General features: G+C 41.9%; 1 protein-coding gene across 1 annotated transcript; it reads right to left on the minus strand.

The window, feature by feature from the left end:
• Nucleotides 1-13,597: 13,597 nt before the first annotated feature.
• On the minus strand, nt 13,598-17,314 carry LOC137021281 (nicotinamide/nicotinic acid mononucleotide adenylyltransferase 1-like). The gene is made up of 8 exons (XM_067387558.1): nt 17,200-17,314; nt 16,531-16,714; nt 16,194-16,330; nt 15,358-15,751; nt 14,609-14,880; nt 14,341-14,460; nt 14,015-14,191; nt 13,598-13,746 (listed from the first exon to the last, which is right to left on the minus strand). Exons 1-8 carry the CDS (start codon nt 17,312-17,314, stop codon nt 13,598-13,600), a joined length of 1,548 nt encoding a protein of 515 aa, XP_067243659.1.
• Nucleotides 17,315-21,331: the final 4,017 nt, after the last annotated feature.

Genomic DNA, 21,331 nt, shown 5'->3' on the forward strand with positions numbered 1-21,331 from the left:
AAATTTACATATGTAGTTTTAACAACCAGATGAATTTAGACTGATGCATAGAGAGTTTTGACTGGAATGCGTCTCAGACCATCTCCTGTAGTGGTTTGAGTGATCGGATTTAAATCCATTCTTCAAAATAACTTTGGGTGAACTATCCCTTTAATTTTAATAAATGTATTATTGTTATCTTGTTACAGGTCAATCAGATCTGTTCATTTTATGTCATTATTTAAATGTTTAATATAATATTGTCTGTTTTGTAAATTTACAGTTATTTACAACCTCTTAAATATTAAAGGGCAAATAACACCTGACCAGTCTTTTGGGTTTGCTATTGTTACAGTTAAAAACCATAGAAAGGTAAAAACTTGCCATGCAGATATTGATATGATGTAAGCAACACAGATAGAAAGCTACACTCAAAAAAATGAACTTTCACTGTTGTTAATTTCACTCAAATCACCCATGTTCACATTACTTAAAAAACTCATGTAACAACATGAACGTAATTTAACTGCGTTGTTTCAACTAAAAATGAGTATTGTCAGCTTTACTTAGTAAGTGTTTGTTCAGTCAACTTAACATTGCTGAGTGAAACACAAATTAATGTTGACATAACTAACTGGGCAGTGGATCCGTAGTTCCCAGCATGCTTTGCAAGGGACTGCATTAGGAGAGTAAATTTAGGAATTAAAGAGTTATTTTATGTGTTTTTCAGTAAAGGGAAAGATGTTGTTAGTTTATGTTAGTGTTTAATGTTCATTTATGCCGGACATTTAGAGGAGTTTCTGTAATGTTTTTGAATTTTGTGGTTACCATTATACAGAAGAGTGGTGTCTGTTTAGGCGGTGCGCACTCATATACGCATGTTTAGGATGGAATTCCTGCTCTCAATTTAATTGAGTTTACATAATGTACTCAAAAAATAACTATTGAACAAAGTTTGTTCAATAGCTATTTTTTGAGTACATTATGTAGAGCAAATAGTTCATTAATGAGGCAAATTAAGTCAATAAATGTGTTCACCTTACGTAATAATCAACATTATTAAGTAAACTACACATATACATTTTATGTAACAGTGACATTCAAATGATTTGTATTTACTCAAAGAAATTTTGTCAGCTTTACTTGAATTTCTTTTGTTCATACAACTAAATTGAATTTGGGGGGTCATTAAAAGTTTTTTTTTTTTTTTTTGAAAGAAATTAAAGAAATTAATACTTTTATTCAGCAAGGATGCATTAAATTGATCAAAAGTGACTATAGACATTTATAATGTTGCAAAAGTTTTATATTTCAGATAAATGCTGTTCTTTTGAACGTTCTATTCATCAAATAATCCTGAAAAAAAATGTACACAACTGTTTTCAACATTGATAATAATAATAAATGTTTCTTAATCAGCAAATCGGCATAGAATGATTTCTGAAGGATCATGTGACACTGAAGACTGGAGTAATGATGCTGAAAATTCAGCTTTGCATCACAGGAATAAATTACATTTTAAAATATATTCAAATAGAAAAGTTATTTTAAATTGGAATAATATTTCACAATATTACTGTTTTTGGTGTATTTTGGATCAAATAAATGAAACCTTGGTGAGCAGACGTAACTTCTTTTAAAAACATTTTAAAAATCGTACTTTTCAAAAACCTTTGACCGGTAGTGCACATACAAAATGGTCTATATTATCATTGAAGATACTGTATGTCATAATAGCAACACTATGAATTATATTTGAAAATTTTCACTCAAATAAATATTATATTAATATTATCATTATCAATAAATATTTTCACTTCATTAAAACTTTTGGTTTTAATGAATAGAAAAGATGTCAGAATTATATCAAATTCATGAAATTACTGTAGTAACATTAACAACGTGCCACTTGGCATGTTTTATGTGAAGTGATGAACCAATTTAGCTAAAGTTCCCATTCAGTCGGTCACGTTCGACGTACGTCGGACAGACCGACGAATAGGAATCTCGCTAGAGAGGCCAATCTACTTCGAGTGTAACTAAACGAGCCAATGCACATTGGCATGCAATCATATGCATCAGCTGCTCGCCTCGCAGCGCGGGTATATAATGAGCAGCAGGTGCGTTGCATCTTCAGCTTTTCGCTTCGGAGCCAAACCTTCTATGAAGACAGCTACTGAAAGCGAGTGTGGTGAACGAGTCTCTCTTCAAGACGTCTCTTTGTTGCGAGGTGCAGGCGGACAGCGCAGCAGCGGGGCCGATTCTCCTTTTGTTTTTGTTTTTGCCTTTAATTTGATTGAGCAAAGCTGTAATCAGCGTGAAGGCCGTTCTCACGGCTGGTGAAACGGTGCGCCTAGAGCGCTAAAAAGCTGTTGTTACAGCTGGTAAGAGGAGCGCCTTCAAGGAGAGTGCACACGACAGGCTGCACATTCCCTGTCTGTGCTGCAGCGGCTATTCCCCTGCGTGCTTCAGCACCTAAAAGAGTCAGTCCTTGAAAGAGCTAACACGAGTAGTTCGCGTCTTTTTAAAGATGTCGTTCTACTTGTGTGTTTCTGGATGCGGTCGTTACCTGGCGCCTCGGGATGGTCACCAGCGCTGTATCGCGTGCTTGGGCTTAAGGCACGCTGAGGCAGCGTTTGTGGATGAGTCATGTACCCATTGTGGGAAGATGACCATCGCGGAGTTGCGGTCGAGACTCCACTTTCTGCAAAGGGGTGGAGTCCCGGTCCCGACGCCTCGCTCCAATCCTCCTCAGAGGGTTGCTGCGAGCGGCGGGGCTGGTGACTTGAGGATAACGGTGAGCGCGCTTCCTTCGGGGAACCAACCCCCTAGGAACCCTCCCCCCTCGTGCGCTCCGCAGCCAGTAGAGCTGCCCTCGGAACGTGGTGGACCACCCCAGAGGTGTGTACCATCCGTTTCCTTCGGAGCTCCCCAGACGACCGGATGTCGATCGCTGCATCGGAGGGTGAGCCTGATACTTCTGGGGAGGATGAGTCGGCGCAGTTGCCTCCTTCGGGGGTGACAACTGTGCCCGACACGGACCCGGAAATGATGGCTATGCTTTCCCGGGCCGCCAACAGGGTCGGGCTCGTGTGGAATCCTCCACCGTGTCCCGAACCCTCGAGGTTGGATGACTGGTATCTCGGGGTGGCCAGGGCTGGTTCTCAGCCCCCCACCCCAGTGCCCTTCTTCCCGGAGGTGCATGAAGAGCTCACGGGCACGTGGACGGCACCTTTTACTGCCCGAAACAGTGTCGGTGGGTCCTCCTCCCTCACCACCCTTGATGGCGGGGCAGCGAAGGGTTACACGCGCATACCCCCTGTGGAACGGGCCGTTGCTATGCAACTGTGCCCTAACTCCACCTGGCGGGGGGAGCCGTCTCTCCCTTCCCGGGCCTGTAAGTACTCGTCGGATCTTACCGGCAAGGCTTATCAGGCCTGTGGGGAAGCTGCCTCTGCCTTACACGCTATGGCGTTGTTGCAGGTCCATCAGGCCAAGGCACTGAGGGACCTGCACGAGGGTGGTCATGATCCACAAGTTCTCCAGGAACTTCGTGCCGCGACGGACCTCGCGCTTCGAGCGACGAAGGTTACGGCGCGGTCAGTGGGTCGTGCGATGTCCACTATGGTGGTCCAGGAACGCCATCTCTGGCTGTGTCTTGCGGACATGAGGGATACCGACAAGGTCAGGTTTCTTAATTCCCCCGTGTCCCAGACCGGCCTTTTCGGCGACGCGGTCGAGAACTTTGCCCAACAGTTCTCGGCTGTACAAAGGCAGTCTGAGGCCATCAGTCACATCCTGCCGAGGCGGTCAGCTGCTGCACCTCCACCGCCGGCGGCACCTCAGACTACCCGTCGCCGAGGGCGCCCCCCTGCAGCCGCCCCCGCTCCCGCGCCCCAGCAGCAGCAGCCTCCATCCAAGCGGCGCCGTGGAGCCGGTCGCGGGCGGGGCGCCCAGCCCGTCCAGCCACCCCCCAAGAAGAAGGGTGGCAAGGCCAAGTCCAAGCGGCCCTAGGACGGGCGACCCGGAGATGGAGGGGACTGCTTTTCAGGAGGTGGTGAATGCACCACTCCTTCCCCCGGAGGAGGGCCGGGTGGAGAATCTTTTGTTGTTTCCTTTTGTTCCGCCGCTGGCTCAACGGCCAGCGGTACCCAAATTTTCAAGAAAGGAGCAGTTTCCTTTATCTCCGGGTCCGAAGAGGGCTCGGAGAGCAGTGGGAGGGCTAGAACCTCACCACTCTCATCCACCTCTTCTGTCGCCAGCGGACAGCAGCGAGCAGCAGGTAAGCAAATCCTCGACTGCTCCCTCTGTCCACCCGTGGAGGCAGGTAAGTGTTGCACAGCACACTGTGACCCCGCTTCGGGCCGCCTCACACAGAGAGCCTCCCGGGCCGCGTCCCTGCGTTCCACCTCGCTGCCCCGCGGCGGGTACGCCGGTGGTCCCCTTGGTGCCGCTGGTGCGGTCTCTGGGAGCCTGGCTAGCGCTCCCCAGTCCGTCTCGCTGGCTCCTCCGGACCATCAGGCTCGGCTATGCGATTCAGTTCGCCCGGCGTCCCCCCAAGTTCAGGGGCGTCCTCTTCACTTCAGTGAAAGATGTCGATGCCCCTGTTCTGCGTGCGGAGATTGCAGTCCTACTGGCGAAGGACGCGATAGAGCCGGTCCCTCCAGCCGATTTGAGGTCAGGGTTCTACAGCCCCTACTTCATTGTACCCAAGAAAAGCGGCGGGTTACGACCGATCTTGGACCTGCGAGTTTTGAATCGGAGCCTTCACAAGCTACCGTTCAAAATGCTTACGCAGAAACGCATTTTCGAGTGCATCCGTCCCCGAGATTGGTTTGCAGCGATCGACCTGAAGGACGCGTACTTTCATGTTTCGATTCTTCCGCGACACAGGCCATTCCTGAGATTCGCGTTCGAAGGTCGAGCATATCAGTACAGAGTCTTACCCTTCGGGCTGGCCCTGTCTCCCCGCGTCTTCACGAAAGTCGTGGAGGGAGCCCTTGTTCCCATGAGAGAACAGGGTGTTCGCATTCTCAACTACCTGGACGACTGGCTCATTCTAGCACAGTCTCGGGATCAGTTGTGCGAACACAGGGACTTAGTGCTCAGGCACCTCAGCCAGTTGGGGCTTCAGGTCAACTGGGAGAAGAGCAAACTCGCCCCAGTGCAGAGGATCTCTTTTCTCGGTATGGAGTTGGATTCGGTCGAACGGGTAGCACGCCTCACAGAGGAACGTGCTCGGTCGGTGTTGAACTGCCTGAATACGTTCAATGGCAGGACAGCGGTCCCACTGAAGTTTTTTCAGAGGCTCCTGGGGCATATGGCGGCTGCAGCGGCTGTAACACCGCTCGGGCTGCTTCATATGAGACCGCTTCAGCACTGGCTTCACGGCCGAGTCCCGAGATGGGCGTGGCAACGCGGCACGTTCCGGGTGCCAATCACTCAGGAGTGCCGCCGAACCTTCAGTCCGTGGTCGGACCCTTTGTTTCTCCGGGCAGGAGTGCCCCTAGAACAGGTGTCCCGGCATGCTGTGGTTTTCACAGATGCTTCTGCCACCGGCTGGGGTGCCACGTACAACGGGCATGCAGTCTCAGGGGTTTGGACGGGACCCCATCTGCATTGGCACATCAATTGCCTCGAGTTGCTGGCAGTACGCCTTGCGCTGAGCCGCCTCAAAGGCCTGCTTCGCGACAAGCATGTACTGGTCCGTACGGACAACACTGCGACCGTTGCGTACATCAACCGCCAAGGTGGTCTACGCTCCCGTCGCATGTCGCAACTCGCCCGCCATCTCCTCCTGTGGAGTCGGAAGCATCTGAGGTCGCTTCGCGCCATTCATGTCCCCGGTGTGCTCAACCGTGTGGCCGACGAGCTATCACGAGCTGCGCTGCCCGGAGAGTGGCGACTCCACCCCCAGGTGGTTCAGCTGATCTGGAGAGAGTTCGGAGAGGCTCAGGTAGACCTGTTTGCCTCACCAGAAACCTCCCACTGCCAGTTGTTTTACTCTCTGACCGAGGGAACACTCGGGACAGACGCACTGGCTCACAGCTGGCCCCGGGGCCTGCGCAAATATGCGTTTCCCCCAGTGAGCCTACTTGCACAGACCCTGTGCAAAGTCAGGGAGGACGAGGAGCAGGTCTTGTTAGTTGCGCCTTACTGGCCCAACCGGACCTGGTTCCCAGAACTCTCACTCCTCGCGACAGCCCCTCCCTGGCCCATCCCTCTGAGGAAGGACCTCCTCTCTCAGAGACGGGGCACTCTTTGGCACCCGCGTCCAGACCTCTGGAAACTCCATGTCTGGTCCCTGGACGGGACGCGGAGGTTCTAGGTGACTTACCCCCCGAGGTACTTAACACCATCACTTCGGCACGTGCACTGTCTACGAGACGTGCTTACGCCTCGAAGTGGAACCTGTTCGTCGAGTGGTGCTCTTCTCGCCGAGAAGACCCCCGAAGATGCTCGATCGGTGTCGTGCTTTCCTTCTTGCAGCAAGGGTTGGAGCGTAGGCTGTCCCCCTCCACCCTCAAAGTCCATTCTGCTGCTATCTCCGCTTACCACGACCACATAGATGGCAAATCTGTTGGTCAGCACGACCTGGTCGTCAGGTTCCTTAGGGGGGCGAGACGGTTAGATCCTCCTCGTCCCCCCTCCATACCCTCTTGGGACCTTACTCTGGTGCTCAGAGCACTCCAGATTGCTCCCTTTGAGCCTTTGCTGTCAGCAGACTTAAAGATTCTCTCTATGAAAACTTTGCTGCTGGTGGCATTGGCCTCCATCAAGAGGGTAGGGGACCTGCAGTCATTTTCGGTCGACGAATCGTGCCTAGAGTTCGGGCCGGGTGACAGCCACGTGGTACTGAGACCCCGGCCTGGCTATGTGCCCAAGGTTCCTACCACTCCCTTCAGGGATCAGGTGGTGAGCCTGCAAGCGCTGCCCTCGGAGGAGGCAGACCCAGCCCTGGCTTTGCTCTGTCCAGTTCGTGCCTTGCGACTGTACATAGACAGAACTCGAAGCTTCAGGACCTCAGACCAGCTCTTCGTCTGTTACGGAGGCCAGCAGAAGGGAAAGGCTGTCTCCAAGCAGAGGATGGCCCACTGGATAGTGGATGCCATCGCCCTGGCTTACCAAGCTCAGGGCGTGCCCTGCCCGCTCAGGTTGCATGCCCACTCCACGAGAGGTGTGGCATCCTCCTGGGCGCTGGCTCGTGGCGCCTCGCTAACAGACATTTGTAGAGCTGCGGGCTGGGCGACACCTAACACGTTCGCTAGATACTATAGCCTTCGTGTCGAGCCGGTCTCCTCCCGTGTTCTCGCCTCAGGTCAGAGACACGGAGAGGCCCCGGCTTAGTGTCGGCTTGCTGCGCTACATGCGCATTCTATTCTCCAGAGAGTCCCTACGGGCAGACCCTGTTGAGTCCTCCGGTTACCCTTCGGCAGCCGACGTGGCGGAGCGTCTGGCGCCAGGCCTATACTCCGTTGTATCCTTGAGAACCGGATTTAGGCTGGGTTCCATATGTGTGACCCTACGGGGATCCCATATGGCTTTCCACGGCTGCTCCTAAACGAAGCCCGTGTCTTTCCCTCTGGGAGAACCCATCTCTCACCGAGTGGAGTCACCCCAGTTCTTCCATATGTTGTACAACCTACAAGGTTAGTCCATATGTACTTATCCATATAACTCCTTCGGGGAAGGATATGGCTTCCGCAGCGTTCCTTATCGCATGTAAGGCTACGCTTTCCCAGCGTTATCCAATTGTCGCACTGAGTGGGTTTTGGGAACAACAGTGATCGACCCTCTCTGCGTGAGCCTGGTCCCACCGTCCTTAGGCAAGGGGGTTCAGGTGGCTCACGACAGAGCGCTGGAAGAGGGCAGCCCCTGTGGCGCTTTGGTAGGGATTCCTATTCGTCGGTCTGTCCGACGTACGTCGAACGTGACCGACTGAATGGGAACGTCTCGGTTACATAGGTAACCCTCGTTCCCTGAAGGAGGGAACGGAGACGTACGTCCCGTCGCCACAGGCGTTGTCCTGCTGATGCTGCCGCCTGCTGGGTTCGGCTCCTCAGCGAAAACCTGAAGATGCAACGCACCTGCTGCTCATTATATACCCGCGCTGCGAGGCGAGCAGCTGATGCATATGATTGCATGCCAATGTGCATTGGCTCGTTTAGTTACACTCGAAGTAGATTGGCCTCTCTAGCGAGATTCCTATTCGTCGGTCTGTCCGACGTACGTCTCCGTTCCCTCCTTCAGGGAACGAGGGTTACCTATGTAACCGAGACGTTTTCTTACTGTTATTTAAAATGTTTATCTGTTTTTAACGTTAAAGAACCAAATACTTTTTTTTTTTTTTTTTTTTGCAAACAGTATACAATATATACTGCACAGTATTCATTAAGCAAACAGTTGTATTCAGGTTTTCCGGTCTTTCTGCGAATGCAAGATTAAAAAAAAAAAGTCATATCTGAAATGTTCACATAACATTTGACTTAAACTTTAAATGTAAGTCTAATCTTAAAACCCAACTCTTAGACTCTATAGACAATTCAAAATGGGAGCCCTCAGGCATGTGGTAAGTAGAAACATTTTCAATTTTCCAAACTATAATTAGGCTATGACTTGGCTATAATTATCCAGAAACCCTATATTAAGTCTCATGTTTAGCAAGCCATCTCCTCTCTTTCTTTATTTTTTTTTTTTCTTCAATAATATGAAACATGAAACATGACAAATGCTTTGGTCTTCATCTTGGAGTGGGTACTGTACTTTCTATTGTACTTTTTTTTTAAGCAGTATACCTTATAATCACTTTTTTATGACTGAGATTTATAGATATATTTTACAAGTCATGGCAATGCAAAAACAAAAAATTGGTAAAAAAAAATTACCAATACATATTTTCAAATATGAATCTTTGCTGATATTGATCAGGCTGCCGTAAGTCATATTTTCAAAACTGTGGTATAAAATCCCTCCAAGTCAAAAGTCTTCATGCATCAGTATTCTATATGCAAACTGTGCTTGATATGTGACACAGGGAAGAGTGGGATATAATGAACTAGTGGGTAAATTGACCCACCCCCTGTATCCAGGCAACAGTCAATATTTTTGTCATGTGATCATACAGTAACCAGGAATGTACAATCAGGAAGTACAGTACCCATCATTTCTGTCTAGCTGTAAAGAGAGAAAGTACATGGGAAAATAGTTAATGTTTGGAATTAAAAGAGGTCCTATCCTAAACCTCTTAGTACACACCACATCATTCCATTGTAATTTCACTAAATTACAAATTCATACAGTATTTCTAATTTTTTTTTCAATACAATTTTAAATTGTATGTGAAATGGTGGGTAATAAAAATGCTAAATAAATATTTTAATATAGTAAACTGTTAATTTTACCAACATTTTAAACAGTCATGCTATCACATGACTTGTGTTAAAGTGGCATTTAGTTACCATCTATAAACTCACTATAAGATGTGATTTTAAAATTCCATACACTGCAATATTGAGTGAGATCTAGTTCAGATCTAGGTCAAAAGCTCATTGCATTGTAGGATACAGTTCATTACACTCTGTTATGTACTGCACTATTTGGCAAATGCGGAGGGTCATCTAAGTATTCCATGCATAAAGAGTGAGGTCGTATTTTTTGGTATTTTTGGACCAAAATGTATTTTCGATGCTTCAAAAACTTCTAACTAACCCACTGATGTCACAAGGACTACTTTGATGATGTTTTTATTATCTTTCTGGACATGGACAGTATACCGCACATACATTTTCAATGGAGGGACAGAAAGCTCTTGGACTAAATCTAAAATATCTTAAACTGTGTTCCGAAGATGAACGGAGGTCTTGGAACAACATGAGGGTGAGTCATTAATGACATCATTTTCATTTTTGGGTGAACTAACCCTTTAATACTACAGGAATAGTAAAACAGTATAATGGTACACTACTCTGCACATAGCCCTTGTCTCACATCCTCAAAAGGTTCTAGATTTGCCAGTCTGAATTTGTTGAGATGGGTTCATTGGCTTAATTAGTGAGTGTAAAGCTAAAGTTTAAGGTTAATCCTAATTTTGTCACACTTAAGCCGGGTGTACACTGTGCGATTTTGGACACGATTTGATCATCTGAGGCAAATTTTGCAAATCCTAAAAGATTTCTATAATCCTAGGCTAAAATCTATAGTCTTTGATGGCTAGTTTGACATTCACCGACAGCCGATTAATGACCGCTGCGATCAAATTTTACCTCTGACAAAATTCTGGCAGTGTCAGAAGATTTGGCACATAGCCCCCCAGTGTGACTTCTCCTACGACAAATGTCAAATTGTCTTCGTTTTTCAAGACAAGCCATGATCAAAATTAACGCTAGAGATGTCTTTGTTAGCCACCATTTCAGTCCCACGTGTAATGCAGCAGCTCACAGTCACATGAACATGTGTGGGTTGATGATGTAAAACACCGGATGAGTTTTCATGGGCACGTCCATTTTTTACAGATCGTACAGTTTAATATAAATGAAGGCTGAAATCCCCACAGTGTGACATGAGGATCATGTTCGTACAGTCTGACAAGCAACAATCCTAAAGGACTGCTATAAATCGCACAGTGTGCACCCGGCTTTACTCTTAAAAGAGGGTGCCACATTTTAGGTAAACTGCTGTAGGACAGAAGAATCATCACCTAAATGTAAACTCATTTTCATACCCTTACACCTATACAATAAAGCTACTGCAATCATTCTACTTGTTTCAATCTTCTTGTCCAAAAATCGATTTATTTTACCTTCCAGCTCTAATGCATTCCTATAAAATGCACCTCTGAACTGCAGTAGAAGTTTTGTACCTTAACTACAGAGAGTGAAATACTAAACAGAGCAAAAAATCATCTGGGTATTTAAAGCTTTAAGGAGAATTGGTGAGATGGGGCAACTATGAATGAACAGAGTCTTGTAACCTTTGGGCATTTTTCCCTCAACCCAAGTGACAACAAAACAACAAGACTGCCAAGAAAAGCAGGGGAACAAGATGCATTTTAAACACAGAGCCACAGGCATAACAAAGGCAAAGACAGCACTCATACTATATAATTAAAGAGTAAATGAAGGGGTGGAGCAGTGCCAGGCCATTCTGCTCAGTTGCAGATGGGAAAAGAGCAAGCCTGTTACACATATGAATAGCAAATGTTTTGTGGGTGTTTGTGCAAAATCCAGTCTATAGAAACAGCCTTCCAAGCATGTTTTATGACCCACAGCATCTGAGACAGACAAGAATGCTGGCAATAATACAGTCTCTGAGAGCTAATGAGTTTAACAGTTTTCCCAGCTTTTGATTCAGTAGGAGCAGGCTCTCCCCAGAATTTCCCCAAATTATTCAGTTTATCTTTTAAACAGAAAAATGTAAATTACATACAGCAAATGTGTGCCTTCAAAGTACACCAGGATGATACAGAATACCAATGCCATATCATTGGTCTGCCTGAAAATGCTGTAGGTACCAACTCGATGTTGTTTCTTTATTCATGACTGCCGGAGTTCCTTGGTTATAAAACCAAATCGGATCAGAGGCCCGTCTCAGAAAGGAAGTTAAGTGAACACTCTGAGTATTCTAACCCTGAAAGGAGGGAAACTCTCGGTTTTCTGTTTCAGAATGGGAGGTATATCAAACCCGAGATAGCAGGGTACGTCAAGCCCGTTTCTGAAAGAGAGGTAACTCAGAGCCATTTACCATGGTAACTTACTCTGTGAACCTAACCTGGTCGGGAGCAGGTTTTCTTTGGTAAACCAAGAGTTTCTTCTGGTTGGGAACCACTGATCTAGTCAAGGTGTGCTTTTGGTTGATCAATGCTGATCTTGAATCCCCCACTATGGAGTGAGTTTGGCAAATCTTGAATCTTGCAACGTGCCGCTGGAGAAGTGGGAGACGAGTCTGTACTAAAGCAAAAACAACTGGGTAAATATCTTTAAATATTTAAAGGTGCGAGCATAGGGAGTAAACAGAACCGAGGACACGGAGAGGTGTAGAGCTAATTAATAACCAAGGAAACTAACTATTAACTCAGGCAGGTAAAACAGAACACAGAGAAACAAAACCAAAACTGAACATACATGTTACAAGGACAGGGTCAAATCACAAATTATAGACAATAAGAAACAAATGTACAAAATAAAGATAAATAATAAGAATCAAAAGCACAAAATAAGTGTCAACTGGTCAGAGATAGAATGTTTAGTCTTCTGAATAAATTAACATGTTACTATCATATTTTGTACACATAATGTGATCGAATTTTACTGCCATGTTAATCAAGGCTGATAAGGACCATTTTTATCTCCTTAAAATTAATGACAAAATAAAATAAAAATAAACCAGTTTCCCAAGAAAACAGAACAAAACAGGGCAAATGCATTAAAGAGAATTAACAAATATGACTAAAATGTCCATATGAAGATAAAGACTATGTCAAAACAGCAGTCAAGGATTTTTTTACTGATGACTTTAACCCTCATGCACACACGACAGCCAGTATTCAATGACAGCCATTCATTACTGTGCAATAATCTGACAATATATATGTATATATATATATTGTCAAACCAAAATTTGTTCAGACACCTTGAACATTTCATTCATTAGTCAAATAAGTATTCAAAATATTCAAAAAAGTTTATTCACTATAGTTAAAAAAAAAGGGTAATAAAATATGACGAGATCTCAAAGTTAAACTGTGTCTGAAAAAATATCTTAATTATGTCAGATAACACTTAAGCAAACCATGGTCAGGTCAAAGTGTATGAATAATTTTTGGGTATAATATGTCACAGTTTACTTTATTTTGCTATCCTCACTTGCATAAATGAACTATAGTGTCCTGCACCCACTTGTAAAATAAAATTATATCTAGTGTCTGAATAATTTTTGATTTGACTGTATGTATATGTGTGTATATAAATATATATACACACACACACACACACATACACATATACATATATGTTTGAGGTTCACATAAATTTGGTTTTCAAAAATGGTTTTCTCAGGGCCTTGTGGATGAATTTTGCAGCTGGCATGTCCACAAGCAACAATAAGTGTAATATTTCACCCCTGTATTAATCGTCCTCTCAGGTCTTTCTTTCTTGGCATTCCGAACAAAACCTTCTGGTTCTTTTTCAACGCTGCAGCATTCAGGATGTGGGTAATATCCATCTCCTTCAGTTTGGCTCAGTTCCTAGCTGTCTCACTGCACAAGAACACAACAGCCTAGATTAGTCTTTCACTAAAGAGGATTTACAATGTAGAAAAATATTTGTGTTTGATTCCTGTTTATACTCCCGTATTACATTAAGCTTACATTGTAGACTTATTTCCTATGAAGACAATGGTTTGGACCTCAGTGACAGGTGTCTGGGGCAGTGTACAGCCATTCACAATGGACCTTCAACTGAAAAAAAGTTATCTGCCACTGAAAGATCTGCCACTTAGGTTCCTGCTTGGAAGTGCAGGCACTAGGGACACACAACTACTCTGGAACAGCTGGATCCATCACAGGCTGTGCTGAGACCCTAACAAGCTTTTGGAGAAATACACGTACTTTCTGCTTGGTCGGTCAAACCTTCAGACACCAGTGATTCTTCAGCTCTGTGATGGCATCAACCTCCAGTTGCACATCTATTTCTACTGAAGTGCAGTAACTGAATGGGATGCTGTTGATGTTAGCCTCCAGACCTTCAGGTTTCGGCTCAGGAATGCTTGGAACTGAGACACTTTATTGCTCAGGAACTACCAGATCCTTTTTCAGTGTGCGCTTGCTTCTGAGATCCCAAAAAGCTTTTGGAAGAATGCACTAATTTTGTTTTTCCTCCTCACTTTGGTACTTTCTGAAAAAAAACAAAAAAAAAAAACATATAATACGCTTTTAGAAACATCTCCACAGATTAAACATGAATAATTAGTCCAACTTGTAAGAAATTTAGTTTTGTATCTAATTATAATATTGCATCTCAAATGTTTTTTTGACATTCACCTTTTGGGCTATTCTCCTCAGGGGTTACTGGAGAAGCATCCATGCCACCCTGATCGATCCCACTGCTGCTCCTGGCCACTTCTGTTGAAGGTCCAGCTGGGTCGGTCAGATTTTCAGACACCAGCATAGGGCTCTTCAACTCTGAGATGGCAATGTTGACATCCACCTCCTGAACATCTGAGGATATAGGTTCCGGGACACATATTTCCTTTGAATTAGCCAGATCCAATTCAGGTTCTGGCACAGGAACGCTTGGAACTCGGACACTTGATTGCTCGGTAACAAAAAGATCCGTTTGAGATGTTGGCTCGACAGTTTTGTCCCACTTTTATCTGGGACACACAACGGCTCCGGAACAGTCAGATCCATCTTAGGCTTTGCTGAGATCCCAAATAGCTTTTGGAAGAATGCACTAATAATGTTCTTCTTCCTCACTTTGGTATTTTCTGGGAAAAAAAAAAAAAGAAGAAAAACAAATGATTTGCTGTTAGAAACCAACCACAGGTCAAACTTGAATAATTAGTCAAATTTGTAAGATTTTTCTTTTTGCATCTAATTGTAATGTTGCATCTCAAATGCTTTGTTGACATTAACCTGTTGGCCTGTTCTCCACAGGGGTTACAGGAGAAGCATCCATGCCACCCTGATCGATCTCACTGCTGCTCCCTGCCATTTGGGTTGAAGGCCATGCTGGGTCGGTCAGATCTTCAGACACCAGTTGAACTACTTCTGAGATGACATTGTTGTCATCAGCCTCCAGCTGCACATCTTCCTCATCTGGTACCCAGCAACTGTCACAGCAATATAAGAGACTGTTGATGTACATCTCCAGACATACCTCTCTCACGGTGTCTGTTGTTTCGTATCTGATCAACAGAATTCAAACAGAATATAATGTCAGATATTCAGTTGTCAAACTGTATGTGATACTTTGTGTGACACTTGCCACAGTTGCAATAGAAATGCTATGGCTAACCTAGTAAAAATTATATATATATATATATATATATATATATATATATATATATATATATATATATATATATATATATATATATATATATATATATACTAAAATTTAAAATACATTTATTTTGTGCTAAGCATACTACAAATATTGCAAGTATACTTTACACTTTAAACATCCTCCAACACTCCATTTAAAGACTGATACAAAGATCATACAATCCTTATTAATAGTGATATTAAAAACGTATTAAAAACTTTCCAGGCATAATATTAAGAACTAAACATTGTGCACTGAATAAATATGAGCTTTTTTTCAGAATGCCGAATGCTACAGAAAAAAAGAAGCAAATGGATCACTGCAATTCTGCGTATACCTATGGTTGGTGCTGGTGTATCTCTGAAGAGGGGCGAGGATGTCATCAGCATTCTTCTGCTCGCTCTCCTTATACAGACTGTGATCTTGAATATAACGTACCACAGGGTCGGGGAGCAGGTAGCGTACACTATGTCCTTTGCGTATGGCACAGCGCACATGGGTGGCTGAGATGTCATTGGTCACCCATTCTTGAACCACGTGGATGTTCTTACGGTGTCTGGACAGCACATCAGACTCACTGATAAACTTCTCAGCATCACTGCCAAATCTTGTGATGCACACCACACCGTACCGCCCCAATATCTCCTCAATGTCCTCGGGCTTCCAAAGGTTGGGGACAGCAAATGACTCCAGCACATCAGCACCACACAACAGCTTCAGTTGAGGTGTGTCTAAAATACCAATATTGATGACAATAATACACATCATTTTAGTGTTTTTGTATGTGACACGGTTTCCACAAAAATATTGAGGAGCACAACTGTTTTCAGTGATAATAACAAAGCTGAAAATAGAGCTTTGCCATCACAGGGGGAAAAAAATAAAATAAATGAAAACATTTTAAAATATATTAAAATAGAAAACAGTTATTTTAAATTGCAATATCATTGCACAACATTACTGTTTTACTGTACCGGCCCCAAACTTTAGAACGGTAGTGTATATTTCATAGTACATTTTATAATTTTTCAATGTTAACATTTTATTCATATTTTAATATTTTTAAATATAAAATTTTAGCATAATAACTTTCTAAAATAAACACCATTTCATGTGCACTGAGAAGTAGGAACATTTGTCTCATGAAGGACAGCTGTGGATTATTTTTCATACCTCCTTTCGTGTTAAAAGAAAAACCAATCTGACAGATGTTTCTGTTTTGCTCCATCTTTGTCCTCTTCCCACACCTCACTGTATCCAAGTCATTATTGTTGCTGTCACTGCTGGAAATGAGTCCTGCATGATGGTGCCTATTAAAGATCAGAATTATCGGATTTAATGTCAATTTTGCATAAAATATTGATAATTTTTACATAATAGCACATCAAATATAACGTTCAACCACACAAGATGAGAACATAACTCATGCATAAATCATGCAGAAACGTTGTGTCAGATTTATCTTTTACTTCAACCAAAATAAAACATCATGATCTTAAAATGTTCTCACCTTAGTACTTTGGCTGTCTCCACCCACACCGGCTGCTGACTCTCCCAATCATCCACAGTGATCCACTCAGAGCTCTCCGAAGCCAGTCTAGCCATCTCCAGCCGATGACAGTTTTCAATCAGACCTTTCTTTTTATAACCATCTCCAACTGGAGAGATTATTCCTTTCACCACTATGTATCTCCCTGATTCGAAAAAACAAAGATATTAAGTTATGTGTGTTTAATATGCAGGCCTATAATGTTTATCTTAAAAATGAGATGAATGATTAACAAAAACAGATGACTTTAATATATACAAAGATTTAATATATACAAATCTTAATTTTTTTGTCTCATTTCCAGTCCAAATATATAAACATTCTCAAATCAAGAAGCTAGACAAGTAAAAATGATTGTATTGTTTCCAGAAAAAAAAGTTTCCTTGAAACAAACAAAATAATCTGCCAATGAGGCAAGCAAAATAATCTTGTTTTCAGTTTGAAATAAGGAAAAACTCAATTTTTCTGAAAACAAGACAATATTTTTTTACTTGTCTAGAAAATGCTTCTTGATTTAAGAATTTTTAGATATTTGGACTGGAAACAAGACAAGAAAATATAAGAAGAAACACATTCTGCAGTGTATATATAAATATATATACATTAATACATCTTTAATTTAAAATGTACCCGTGTCTTGAAGATAATCTCGAGCCAGCTCGAACATACGCATGTGCATGTTTGTGATGGGGTTGAAGGACCCACATGCCAGCAGCACAACTTTGGTCTTCATTTGTACTGCCATGCTTCCTATTTAGCTGAGTTGAAGCACTGTCACAACACGGGTAATATGTCATTAACTCTGTCGGTCTCGCTGTTTGTTCAGAGCGATATTTCGCTGAACCTGCTGGAACGAGTGACGGAAGCCGACTGACTTCGAACAGTCGCTGCAGCAACTGTAGCGCGGTGAGGCGTGCATTGTGACGTCACGCGTGGAATGTAGCTGATGGCGTTGTAGTTCGACGGTGTTTTGTCCTCATTTTTCCTCGGGTATGCTTTTTTATTAAACTTTCAAAACTACAGAATTCTTGACACATTTTTATATTTTGTAAGTATAAAATGAAACACAACAATAATTGAAATAAAAATAAACAAAAAATGAACAAATTAAAGTTGTTAAGATGTTAAATTCATTTAGCAAAGATACAGATATTTAGGCTTCTAAACTTTAGAAACTTTTTTTTTTTTTTTTTTTTGAAAAGGTTCATGTTCAGAACAATTTGGTGCTGATATTATTATGAGCAAATAGCCTCTCTTTGTGTACCCTTTTTGTTATTTGCGTGCTACAAACTGCTGACTTGAAAATGGAAGAAACTCTTCATAGTACTATGCAGTAGGCTAATGCATTGAAAAATCTGCTTTGGATGCAGTTGCTGGACAGTCTGGTTTCGTGCCTTTACCTGATAAACCTGAATCTAATTCTGCCACACACCCAAAAAAAAAAGCATTTAATGACCTTGTCTGTACTAGTCCTGATTTAGTTTTTAGTCAGAATTCCAATTACAGATATACAGTACAATCCAAAAGTTTGGATCCACTAAGATTTTTAATGTTTTTAAAAGAAGTTTCGTCTGCTCACCAAGGCTACATTTATCTAATTAAAAATACAGTAAAAACAGTAATATTGTGAAATATTATTACAATTTAAAATAACTGTTTTCTATTTGAATATATTTCACAAAGTAATTTATTCCTGTGATGCAAAGCTGAATTTTCAGCATCAGTCTTCAGTGTCACATGATCCTTCAGAAATCATTCTAATATGCTGATTTGCTGCTCAAGAAACATTTAATGTGTACAATTGTACAAAATATTTATGTACAATATTTTTTTTCAGGATTATTTGATGAATAGAAAGTTCAAAAGAACAGTGTTTATCTGAAATCTAATCTTTTGTAACATTATAAATGTCTTTACTGCCACTTTTGATTGATTTAATGCATCCTTGCTGAATAAAAGTATTCATTCCTTTAATTTCTTTTCAAAAAAATATAAATGAAGATTCTTACTGACCCCAAACTTTTGAACGGTAGTGTATAATGCTACAGAAGCTTTGTATTTCAGATAAATGCTGTTCTTTTGAACTTTCTATTCATCAAGGAATCCTGAAAAAAAAGTACACAACTGTTTTCAACATTGAAAATAATCATAAATGTTTATTGAGCAGCAGATCAGCATATGATCAGCGAATGATTTCTGAAGGATCATGTGACACTGAAGACTGGAGTAACGATGCTGAAAATTCAGCTTTGATCACAGGAATAAATTACTTTGTCAAATATATTTAAATAGTACACAGTTATTTTTTTTTATTTATTTATTTTTTTTTTTACTGTATTTTTAATTAAATAAATGTAGCCTTGGTGAGCAGACGAAACTTCTTTTAAAAACATTAAAAATCTTAGTGGTTCCAAAATTTTGGACTGTACTGTACATTCTGCAACTTTGACAACAATGTTAATTTGACTAGTGATATTATATATTCAAGATTTTGACAAGACATATTCTTCCATGGAAAAACATTTTCTGATATCTGCAAATGAGTTGACTAGTAGTTGTAATTAAAGATATATAATTGATTTTGTACCAGGCATAATTCTAATTCAATATCTCAATTTACAGTTTTACAAGATAATTAAAGGTGCTAAAGAGGATCTTTTCGTCGACTGAGAAACCAAAGACTGTTAGTGAGTTTTTGAAATGAGCGCATGCGTAAGAACAACCCCCCCTCCTTCACAGCTCATTTCGAGGGAACGCCTCCCAAAAGTCGTGCACGAGTATTGGAACACGAGTGTTTACCACCGGCATTCGCTGTGTCGTGTTAGTGGATTCATTATGTCGGACTCACCGCAGGTAACTCATAATCTGCAGACAAAAACATTGCATGCAGCGCCTGCGGAGTGTGGAAAGTCACGTCTCGCACAAGGCAGTGGCAGTGACTGACAAGCCAGAGGGCCAATCGTTTACACGATTGCGTAAAAGATTGGCTGATGTTTTTAAGGCCCTACCTCGTGCACAGATGATGTATATTAATATTATTCCTTTCAGTGCACCTAATAAATAGTCTTTTATCGGTTAGTAAAGACAGTTTCAAGTAATATTGCAAAAATGTATAAAACAAAACATCCTCTTTAGCACCTTTAAGTAAAAACACCTAGTAAAAATTATAATTCAAAATATCCATAATTAGAATTATGCCTAGTACAAAATCAATCATATATCTTTATCTTATGGCCAGTCATAATTCTTTAATCTTTAATTCATTATCTTTAAAGATATCCCAGATACATTTGGAGATATCTGAATGTAATTTATACAATTGTAGATAACTTGAATTGGATTTTTGACTTGGTAAAACTTAATAAGAGATATCTTGAATTGCAATTCTTCCTAGTAAAATCTCATTTGAAAATATCTGCAACTTAGTTATGGATATCTCAATCTGATTTTTGACAAGGAAGATCTTTCTTTGGAGAAATCAGCGTTCTTACTTGTAAATAACTTTATAGATATCTAAAACATGCATCTAAATACACCTTTGTTAAGCCCCACCTTAAACATTTTAGCAACCAATCCTACCTTGGAAACAGTTGTCATCCGCCATTTTGTCTAAGAATTGTATAATAAAGGTTCTTTGAGTCATTTTAAACTACTTTATACAAAATTCAAAAGTATGAAAATAAAAATGTAGCTGGGGCATGTGTAAGAGTGCCATGAGAAGACTCAAGGATGATGTTGAAATGTGCATGCAGTGGATTAAATTGTGTTAGTCTTCATTCCCAAACAAACAAATATAAAATCAGTAAGGATGTGTATACATCTCATGTCTAGAGCAACATTTGCCATAATTTTAAAAGAACTATTGACTCATACATAACTATTTTCGCTCATCACTAAAAACAGCAGAATATCACCATTACACATCTCTTGCTATAATACAGTACTCCCACCTTATGGACTATTATGACATGAGTAAACATGCATTGACACAGACAGCACAATCTATAGCCTATAACAATGTACATTTAGATGCACTATTTTGTGTTTTGGTATATAATGACATTGTTCTTCACTCTTGTCTTTTCAAAATGTATAATAAATAAAATCAGATGATCAGCTTGTGGTTCTCTCTTTATTTAACATTACAATAAAGGTGCTAAAGAGGATGTTTTGTTTTATACATTTTTGCAATATTACTTGAAACTGTCTTTACTAACTGATAAAAGACTATTTATTAGGTGCACTGAAAGGAATAATATTAATATACATCATCTGTGCACGAGGTAGGGCCTTAAAAACATCAGCCGATCATCGCATAAACGATTGGCCCTCTGGCTTGTCAGTCACTGCCATGACGTTCCTTGTGAGACGTGCGCGGCTGTGCGCTCCAGTAACTTTCCACACTCCACAGGCGCCGCATGCAATGTTTTTGTCAGGAGACAGGAGTAACAACCGCAGATTATGAGTTACCTGCGGTGAGTCCGACATAATGAATCCACTAACACGACACAGCGAATGCCGGTGGTAAACACTCGTTTTCCAATACTCATGCACAAGTTTTGGGAGGCGTTCCTTCGAAATGAGCTGTGAAGGAGGGGGTTGTTCTTACGCATGCGCTCATTTCTCAGTCGACGAAAAGATCCTCTTTAGCACCTTTAAGCTTTGTCCTCCCATAGAAAACCTTTGTGAAAAAGAAGTGCACTTATACTTTTATAAATTGTACTCATGACTCAAATAATATACTTTAAAAGAATATATTGAG

This window comes from Chanodichthys erythropterus, chromosome 6 (assembly GCF_024489055.1).
Source record: "Chanodichthys erythropterus isolate Z2021 chromosome 6, ASM2448905v1, whole genome shotgun sequence".
Taxonomy (NCBI): domain Eukaryota; kingdom Metazoa; phylum Chordata; class Actinopteri; order Cypriniformes; family Xenocyprididae; genus Chanodichthys; species Chanodichthys erythropterus.